Here is a 9,851-nt window from a genome sequence, read left to right on the forward strand (position 1 = left end):
GGTGGGGTGGAATGGAGGGAGATTTGGGACATTGGTGGTGGGAATGTTGCACTGGTGAAGGGGGGTTTTCTTTACATGACTGAAACCTAATCACAATCATATTTGTAATCAAGATGTTTAAATAAATAAAAAATATACTAAAAAAAGCATGAGAAAAAAAAAGAAAGAGATGTAACTGTCATGTTGTGAACTGCCTATGGACACAGACTTATGGCAAAAAAAAAAAAAAGATTAGACAAATTCTGTGAATTCAATGAGTATATTCTGAATTGCAAAGACACCAACTAGAGTATTTCATACATCTGTGGTGACTACAGTAGAAATCCAACTGACAGGAAAATTAAGAATTTTATTTTCTTCAGTGACCTTAGTTGGGACACTTAGGCTCATTTTTAAGTACTGACAAAACTCAAAAACAAGCTTATGTGGATCAACAGGTATAATCAATATCTTTTTTCAGTGACTTGGTTACTGTTTATTTTTATAGAAAAGGATTCCTGTGTTCTTGGTCTTAAATTATAAATCCCAGTATGAGCTTCTAAGTGTTTTCCTCTCTCTGTAGGCGTTGCTGGGGAACCCCTGCCAGTGGATAGTGAAAAAGACATTTTTGACTACATCCAGTGGAAATACCGAGAACCCAAGGATCGAAGTGAATGAGGCCTCTCAGAGCATCCTCCCATGCACAGCTCCATAGGATTATTCTTAATTTATTACTTAATCTTTGCTATGTAAGGTCTTTGCTATGCATTGGTGTGTTTCAATGATTGTTCCTCATCATACTTTAGCTAGCATTGTAGTGAATAAAACCTCTTGTGCTATTACCAGATCTGTTCTTACTTTATTAGGAGATATGCATATTATGTTCATGCTCACACTTTGTGAAGAATTTTATGGAGAGCTGAGATAATCTTTACCCACCTTATCCCACTATCTTTTCCCTATTTACTGATTATAAATTTGTCTAGTAATATGTACATAGAGACTGATCTGAAAAATAGTCAATATTTTTTAAATTGGGACCTTTATTTTTCTTTGACTAGCTAATATTAGATTTTTGTAATGATTACTTTAAAAAATGTCTGATTTATCTCTTTGGGGGGAATTGGGTTACATCTGACAGCACTAGGGTTACTACGGTCTCTGAGCTCAGAAACCGCTCCTGGTAGGCTCAGGGAACCATATAGGGTGCCAGGGATCAAACCCAGGTCAGTCCTGGGATGGCCGTGTGCAATTGCTCCAGCTCCTATGATTTATCTCTTAATGAAATCTATAGCAGTTGCTAATAATCAGGGAGAACTTCCCTAAACAAAACCATGTCTCATATGCACTCATGTATAAAATGACTTGTTTTTTTGTTATTTGGGTTTTTTTTTGCATAGGCACAGTAAATATTGGGGAGATTAGAAAGGGAATTCCCTAAGAGATACTGGGCTTCGTTCATGTTCTTTACTTTCCCTTAGGTCTTTTTGTGGTGTCTAGAAACTTTCTGCTAAGTAGGAAATGTGTTTTGTTTTGTTTTGGGGTCACACCCAGCAGTGTTCAGGGGTTACTCCTGCCTCTGCACTCAGAAATCAATACTGGTATGCCATATGGAATTTGAACCACCGTCCTTCCTGGGTTGGCTGCTTGCAAGGCAAAAGACCTATTGCTGTGCTATCTCTCCGGCCCCAGGAAAAGTGTTTTTTACTTTTTTTGCCCTAGATTTCCCCCAAGTAACTTCTTTTTTTAACTTTATTGATTGATTGGATTTTGGGCTGCACCCGGTGGTGCTCAGGGGTTACTCCTGGCTCTGCATTCAGAAACCGCCCCCTGGCAGGCCGGGGGACCATATGGGATGCCAGGAATTGATACCGGGTCCCTCCCAAGTTGGCCACATGCAAGGCAAAGGCCCTACCGCTGTGCTATCTCTCCGCCCCCCCCAAGTAACTTTTAAGTTCATGTGGTCAAAATATTTAAGTATAAACATTCCTAAAAGACGTAAGTAATTTTGAAATATAAGTTATATACATATGAAATGTAAAAAATTAAATGATAAATAAAGCTGTTGAAAACTGAAAATGCTTTGTAACTAGCAGTTATTCAAGGTTAAGATACTACTTTTAAATCTTACTTTATTAACCATGTTGTTTTGTTTTGGGGGTTTTGGGCCATACCCAGCTGTGCTGGTGCTCGGGTTATTTCTGGCTCTGTGCTCAAAAGTCACTCCTGGCAGGCTTGGGGGACTTATATGGGATGCCGGGAATCGAACCCAGGTCCATCCAGGGTCAGCCGCGTGCAAGGCAAACACCCTACTGCTATGCTAGGTCTCTGGCCCCATTAACCAAGTTATTTTGTAGTCATGTCATTTTCCTTTCTAGAAGAGAAAAAAAATTAGCTATGGAGTTTTTAAGGAAAAAAAATTACTATGTTGCTTTAATTATTTTCCACTGGTAAGATATAAGAATTCATTTAAGAACAGATATCATAACTTTCCCTCTCATAATCTTTTCTCCCTTAGAGTACTGATAAGTACCAAAACTTAAGCAGAAATTATTCAAAGATTAATTTGAACTGAATTACTAGATAAAAGTTAGACATATTTTGGTATATAGAATATTGCTATTATTCTGCAAATAGATAAAACCAAAATGAGTTTTCATTCATCACAAGACAACCTAGTTTTAGTTACTACAGTATTTGATTATTTGAAAATTTGACATATTTTTATGAAAAGGTTTAAAATTAACATCTGAGGTTTCTGCTTGAATGCAATAAGAAATCCTATTTATTTTGAATTATTTACAGCTAGTTAGACCTTTTGGCATACTCTTAATCGTGCATGTTGTCTATTGCCAGTTGCTTGACTTCGACATACTAATCCAGGACCACAGTCACAACGCTGAAAGATTTCTGGTGCTTGTGCAGTATCTTTATGTGCCCTCCTGGAGCAGACCTGTCCTTCTAAGAGAACTGGTTTACACATTTTAGTCCAAAAGTGACGAGCACAGCAAAGTCCAGGTCCACAGTCAGAAGTTCTTAGACAGCTTTCTCCCTCTTGTCCTGTAACACAATGAACATAGGCAAGAAATGATGAGAGCGAGTATGGTGGGAGATAGCTGCCAGAATCAAGGCAAGTACACAGTACTGAAGACAAAGGAAAAATAGAAACTATGCAGCTCTCGGTCAAGAGCTTATATTATTAGTAATAATTAATGGAAAATTTGACCCTATCTAGCAAAATTTCTTTTCTTGAATTGTTTTTTGTTTGGTTTGGTTTTGGTTTTAGTTCTGGGCCACATGTGGCAATACTCAGGGATTACTCCAGGCTCTTTGCTCAGGAATCTCCTGGCAGTCCTCGGAACCATATGTCAGATCAAACCCGGGTCAGCTGTATACAAGGAAGCACCCTACCTGCTGATCTATCACTCCAGACCGTCTTGTGGCCAAACATGAAAGAAAAATGTTTTCCATCTTAAGAAATATTTGTGTTTTAAAAAATGGAATTTATACTGGCACAATGACTAAATATTACTTACAAAGGGACCAGTTAATCTGAAGGCACAAAAAACAATGTTGGTGCTCGCTTCGGCAACACATATACTAAAATTGGAACGATACAGAGAAGATTAGCATGGCCCCTGCACAAGGATGACACGCAAATTCGTGAAGCGTTCCATATAAAAAAAAAAAAGTGTTGAATTCACTACTTTCAAACAACTTGGCTACTTTATGTCAAAGATTGGATTATAAAAAATCTTTCTAAATTGTTTCATCTTGGTGAAGTTTGTACCAGGACCTAGAGAGGGAAATTATCATTTATCAAATTGTGGACTTGTAAATAGGTTTATATTTTAAAAACTTTATGACTAATTGGTCCACTGCTTTGTCCTTTGCCTGCTGACTATGCGTCTCCTATGCAATCACTATAGCTGATTATGAACAGAGATAAGAAACAAGATTTAGGGGCCGGAGAGATAGCATGGAGGTAAGGCGTTTGCCTTTCATGCAGGAGGTCATCGGTTCGAATCCCGGCGCCCCATATGGTCCCCTGTGCCTGCCAGGAGCAATTTCTGAGCCTGGAGCCAGGAATAACCCCTGAGCACTGCCAGGTGTGACCCAAAAACCCAAAAAAAAAAAAAAAAAAAAGAAACAAGATTTAGTGATTCAGGGGTAGAAAGAAGAAAGTCAGTTTCGTCTATTTAGGGCCTAGCAGAAAACATTTTTCTTAAAGTTTAAGAGCTGGGGTGATATGGTAGCTTAAAAGCTGAAATGCATGTTTTATGGTTGAAGGAGGAGATGTTTGGACCACACCTGCTGAAGCTCAGGGCTCTGTTGTCTGTTGTGTGTTCAGGGATAACTTTTGGTGGTGCTAAAAGTGAAAGGGCATGGAACTAGGGTTGGCAAGTACCTTAATCTCTGTATTATTTCTCTGACCCCTGGATTTGGAGGTGTGAGGCCCAGGTTCAATTCCTGACACCTCATAAACCCCTAAGCATCATCAGGAGTGACTCCTGAACACCACCTGGGAGTAGTGGCTAAACAATTCTGTGTGGCCCAAAAGGAAGAAAGCCCAAAGAAAACCAATGTTCCAGAGTGCAGCCCTTACCTTTACTGACTTGCGATTTCTTAATACTTGGCTTCCTCTTGGGTTTGTTTTCCTGAATTGTATGCTCAGGTGTTCCTTTAGTATTTATGCTATCTTGATCCTCAGTCTGCCTTTCCAGAACTGAAGTTGCATCTTCCATTGCAATACAGACATCTGAGAGACAAGTGGAGGTATTAAACTTTGAGGAAAACAAACACAGATATACTAGCTATACCTTAATATAGTTTGAAGCACTTCTGCCTTCAATTTATATATAATTATCTACATTTTTGGCACATATACTCTCAAAATTTACAAAATTATATATGGCAAAGAAGTTAATGGAATTCAAGTAAATATGAAGTAAGAATGTGAAAGATTCTACTTTGAGCCTTTAAAATGATCATCTCCAAGTGGCTGCTAGAGTTGTTGCAAGGAAATAAATTTTGTGTCAAGAAGTGGCTGCTGCATAAATTCACTTCAAGCTGAATTGAAAAACCTTTAGAGAACTCTTGGAATATTCTAGTCTAGGAGACTCAGATATATCTTCAGTTTCAAAACCAATGAAGCAAGCAGACCTGCAGGTGTCTACTAGCTTACCATTTATGCAGAGTGTTCCTGGGCAACACATGGCATTACGTTGGCACCTCCTCCATAACCCACGACATGTTGCACAGAATGACTTCTCATCTTGGGACTTGAGGCAGAATTTTCTAGTATTACAGTCCTTGTCAGATAGGCACTGTGAACTCTGAAGAAAAACTTGTCTCAGGGTTAAAGAATTCAGCAAAATCTTAAGTGAAGATTTTAATTTAGTGTGAAGGTAGAGAAGTAAAGTGAAAGCTGTGACAAACATCAGACAGCATTTTAATTTTTCAACAGAACTGGGTTCTTACCCAAAGGGGTGGGTAAATCACCCATATAGAGCTATATGCTCTAAAAGTGTTTATGTGTGGAAAATTATTCTAATTTTAAAACCCAGAATAGTGTTCTTATATTGTGAAAATGGAAAAGATTTCCCCATGTTTCTTACAGATATGAAGCTTTTGATATAAATCTGTTAACTGTGAAAGCATGCTACAGTTTAGTGAACTGTTATTTGTCATTCCTAATTGATGTTCAGTTAGGCATCACAAGTTCACAATATCCATTAGCCAAAGTGAGCCTTCCTCAAATGAACTATCCTTTGAATTTTAGTTGATTATTTGAACCAAATAAGCAGGTACCAAAACAAAAGTTTTCTCATTGTCATTGATGCTCTTTTTACTTGTTTGTGCATATTCCGTATAGATGTATATGAAAGGATTCCTAAAACAGGGGTGTGAGGTGAGCCAATGAGAATACAATGTTCCTTGGCTTGCTTTTTACATCAATGCCATTTTTTTCTTGACTAAAATTTTTTTTCTTCTTTAATTTCTCAATTTGGTCTGGGATGGAGCTCCTCAGTGGTTATAGCAAAAGCTTTTGTATGTGTGAGGTGCTGGGTTCAATTCCAGGTATCAAAGGAGAGGAAATTCCTCAACATTTCTGAATCTTGTTTTCAGTCAGTTGTAATTAGGAAGTCTGATTCCTATTCCTGATTAATTGGCAAATTCATTACTGAATGCCCTGCAAAGCCACGTTACTGATTTGTTAACATGTTAAAGCTAAGCAGATACATGCTGTCACAATACTAAATCATCTTATTTATCTTGAAGATGCAATACTCCCAGCCCCACTCCCTAGCCGAACTTTACCTTCCGAGCCCCTTGCAGGTCCGCAGAGCCCTTGATGTTGTTGAATTCCAGAACCAGAGCTCCCAGGGGCACACAGAGCCAGCTGAGCCCAAGCACTACTGCCACCGCCATCCTCGGTCACAAAGACAGCACCACCTTGTTAGTGTTCCCAGCGTCCGCTAGACCCCGCAGCCACTCCAACCCCACAGTGGGGCTTTACCCAAAGTGGAATCTTCCCAGTTTGAAACAGCTCTTTCTAAATGAAAAGCAAATCTTTAGTAAGATATGCAAGATAGAACGGGAATGAGAGACCTCTGAGGAGCAGGTTCCTCCTGAAACAGTTTATAGCCAGATGTGCCCCTCATCTCTCCTCCTCCCTCCTCTTTCATTTCCTTCCTTCTTACCCCATACAGGCTGCAACAAATCCCTTCAAATCTGTTTGATCAATAGTTCAAAACAAGGATTCAATAGAAGGAGTGAAGAGGCAGGGCCACAGCAGCTTCTCCTCCAGGGGCTGAATCCCTCTTAATTATTGCATATCAAAGTTAGTTCAAAGGGCTAGCACAAGAGCAGGATGTCTGTATCAAAGCAAGCTCTGATAATCACCTGCATTTCCTACCTTCAATAATCCTTTTTTTTGGGGGGGGGGGTGAGAGAATCCGTTCTAAGATCTGTTTTCACAGCTAATTGTGCTCAAAGAAAGAAATGAATCACATTGGCCACTATGCTAGAGAAGATGCCAGAAACTAATGAGCTACAAAATATACTGAGAAGATAGTGAAGACGGAAATGCCTGATTAGCCCTGGCATCCAAATGTAAAAACTAAAGCTTAAAAGCTCTGAACATCATAGCACCTGTTATAAAGTAACTGTCAACTGGAAAATGATTCTTAAAATGGAAATTGACCTCTGATAGCATTTACTTAATAAGAAAAAATTATTTTATAATATCTCGACTATGAGAAGCATAGAGTTAACACAGATTTGCACATATAGAAAAATAAGGAAACTGAATGCAGTTTGTATTGTATTTTAGTAAGTTAACAAGCAGAATGGAGTCTTCAAGTCTCTGGCTGATTTTAGGTAAAATTTCATGTATTTTCAATTTTTCATTTTTTAATTTAAATTTTGAAAATGTTTGCTTCTTTCGTGGTCTGCATATTTTTTTAAAGTCTTTTAGAGAAGTCAAGTGCCACTCCTTATATACTTTAAGGGACAATCTAGATCTGAATTATAACATCTTTTTTTTTGGGGGGGGGGGGAACCACATCCAATGACACTCAGGGGTTACTACTCCTGGCTATGCACTCAGAAATTACTCCTGGCTCGAGGGACCATATGGAACACCGGGAATCAAATTGAGGTCTGTCCTGGATCAGCCGCATGAAAGGCAAATGCCCTACCCCTGCGTTATCACTCCAGCCCCTGAATTATAACATTTTATTCTCCCTTCACTAGGCTAGTCTCGGTGCCTCAGGTGTGACACAATTTTATCTATTCATTTATTTTAGTGAAATAACATAAACTATACAACCACTTTCTTTATAAAAATGAGAGCGAGAGAGAGAGAGAGAGAGAAGAGAGGTAACATATATATCAAAGGTAGAGAATGTGCTATACAACCACTTTCTTTATAAAAATGAGAGCGAGAGAGAGAGAGAGAGAGAAGAGAGGTAACATATATATCAAATTGGTAGCAGAGAATGTGACTTGGCTGCCTTTCCTCAAACCTAAATCTTCTTTTCCCCAAATTTCAACCCAGAACTTCATTACTAGGATGTGGCCAAAGGAAAGAGACTTAGATTCCATAATTTTGACATGTTCTTTAATTCTCTTTTGAGCTGTTTGTGTTGTTTAGGGCCTACACCCGGCTGTGGTCAGGGTGTACTTCTGGCTCTGCACTCAGGAATCACTCCTAGGGAACAATATGTGGCATCAGGGATTGAACACACAAGGAAAGTGCTCTGGCTGCTATCCTATTTCTCCTACTCCTTGGAACAGTTTTTCTGAGGGGGGAATCCTTCTTCTCTGGGTGTTACCTCAGTTTCTGCACTTAGGTATTTCTTTGTTGTGGTTCTAGAGATCAAACCTAAGACCTCACACATGCAAGGCAATTGTTCCACTACTAAGCTACATCCTTGGCTTGTGAGGTGCTTTTTATTTTATTTTATTTTTTTAATTTTTTTTTTTTTTGGTTTTTGGTTTTTGGGCCACACCCAGCGGTGCTCAGGGGTTACTCCTGGCTGTCTGCTCAGAAATAGCTCCTGGCAGGCACGGGGGACCATATGGGACACCGGGATTCGAACGGGATTTGGTCCTGGATCGGCTGCTTGCAAGGCAAACGCCGCTGTGCTATCTCTCCGGGCCTGTGAGGTGCTTTTTAAAAGTGCATCTTTCATATGCTATCAGTAGTATTACATTTACTGGGTCTTCCTCCAGAATCTCACAACATCCGTTCATTGAAAGGCAGCATCCAGGACTGAACAGTGAGGAGCACCTCCTGGAACCGTGCCCAGATCCTTCACACACTGGATCTGACTTCCTGGGGTCTGTGCTTCTGCTTACCCCTCCTAGAGTGTGGGGCCACCTCTACTGCTTTGTTTCATTTAAACTGACAACATCAAACACCCTTTGATAGTATGATAAGCCTGGTGACTAGGTGTGTTACAGTATTTATTTTGAAGTTGGACAATTATGACCAAGAATAAAGGAGAGAGCCTCAGGGCTCCTTCTCTGCTGGGCTTCTGTGCTGCTTCCTGTTCCTTCATTGAAGAGAGAGTATCAGGCCACCAAAGACCTCGGGCAATATACACAGACCAAAGGACTACAGGGAGGTCTTGTAACACAGCACAAACATATGCTGATCTCTTAGTATGTAGCAGAACCTGTGGTTAAGTGTGGAATAAAAGATAAAACACAGGCTCTGCCACCCTCAAGGAGTTAGTGTCCAGTCAAAGGACATGTGTAAGGACTATTTTCATGTGGGCTGACAAGCACTGAGGCAAAGGCATAAATATGGCTCTGACAGATCACAGTATAAGGGGAAAAAAGTGACTTAGAGCAGAAGAAATGGTTGAACTGGATTTTTGGGGATGAGTTGACACTGATCACATATCAGGTTCAGGGAAAACATGGGCAGGGCAAAAAGGTGTATTTTGGTTCTAGGAGAGATAGATTCTATAAGGCTACATTATATAATAAAAATGGTGGGTCTATGAAGAGGCTACAGAGCTAATGGACTACAGGCAGAAGTGATTTTATTTTGTATATAATGAAGAGTCATTGAGCTTGGCAAGGGGTGATAAAAATGGATGCATGTTTAGGAAAGCAGTAAGGGGCTAGATTGCAGACAGCAGATGAGGGTCTCAGTTATAATTGCCCTGCTGATGAGAAAGAGGTCCAGTTTAGGGCACAGAAACAATGAGATCTAGCAAAGGATGAAATTCTGAAGCTGAGTCTTCATCACATGTTTTGAGATCTGGGAATGGTGAGAGAGCCTAGCCCTAGACCTATCTAAGCTGGACACCATGTAAGTGAACATGATAGCACAAATAAAGGGAAAGCTAATTAAA

General features: G+C 39.7%; 2 protein-coding genes and 1 non-coding gene across 3 annotated transcripts in view; 2 read left to right on the top strand and 1 right to left on the bottom strand.

The window, feature by feature from the left end:
• POLB (DNA polymerase beta) overlaps nt 1-824 on the top strand; it is a 45,568-nt gene extending 44,744 nt beyond the window's left edge. The window contains exon 14 of the mRNA XM_049771919.1: nt 563-824. Coding sequence (XP_049627876.1) covers nt 563-657 — 95 coding nt within the window. The 3' untranslated portion in view covers nt 658-824. The remainder of the gene's footprint in view (nt 1-562) is intronic.
• Nucleotides 825-2,788: 1,964 nt separating this feature from the next.
• On the bottom strand, nt 2,789-6,411 carry DKK4 (dickkopf WNT signaling pathway inhibitor 4). The gene is made up of 4 exons (XM_049771897.1): nt 6,301-6,411; nt 5,165-5,315; nt 4,586-4,738; nt 2,789-3,039 (listed from the first exon to the last, which is right to left on the bottom strand). Exons 1-4 carry the CDS (start codon nt 6,409-6,411, stop codon nt 2,789-2,791), a joined length of 666 nt encoding a protein of 221 aa, XP_049627854.1.
• On the top strand, nt 3,556-3,662 carry LOC126008450 (U6 spliceosomal RNA). The gene has a single exon (XR_007495780.1). It is a non-coding gene; the product is annotated as a U6 spliceosomal RNA (small nuclear RNA).
• Nucleotides 6,412-9,851: the final 3,440 nt, after the last annotated feature.

Source organism: Suncus etruscus, chromosome 4 (assembly GCF_024139225.1).
Source record: "Suncus etruscus isolate mSunEtr1 chromosome 4, mSunEtr1.pri.cur, whole genome shotgun sequence".
NCBI classification, from domain to species: Eukaryota; Metazoa; Chordata; class Mammalia; order Eulipotyphla; family Soricidae; genus Suncus; species Suncus etruscus.

Excerpts from the sequence above, each read along its gene's own strand:
- DKK4 (XM_049771897.1), bottom strand. The coding sequence starts at position 6,411 with ATGGCGGTGGCAGTAGTGCTTGGGCTCAGCTGGCTCTGTGTGCCCCTG. Across the intron at positions 5,316-6,300 it reads ACCTGCAAGGGGCTCGGAAG|AGTTCACAGTGCCTATCTGA; the intron begins GTAAAGTTCGGC and ends GTTTTTCTTCAG. Across the intron at positions 3,040-4,585 it reads GAAATCGCAAGTCAGTAAAG|GACAAGAGGGAGAAAGCTGT; the intron begins GTAAGGGCTGCA and ends ATTGTGTTACAG.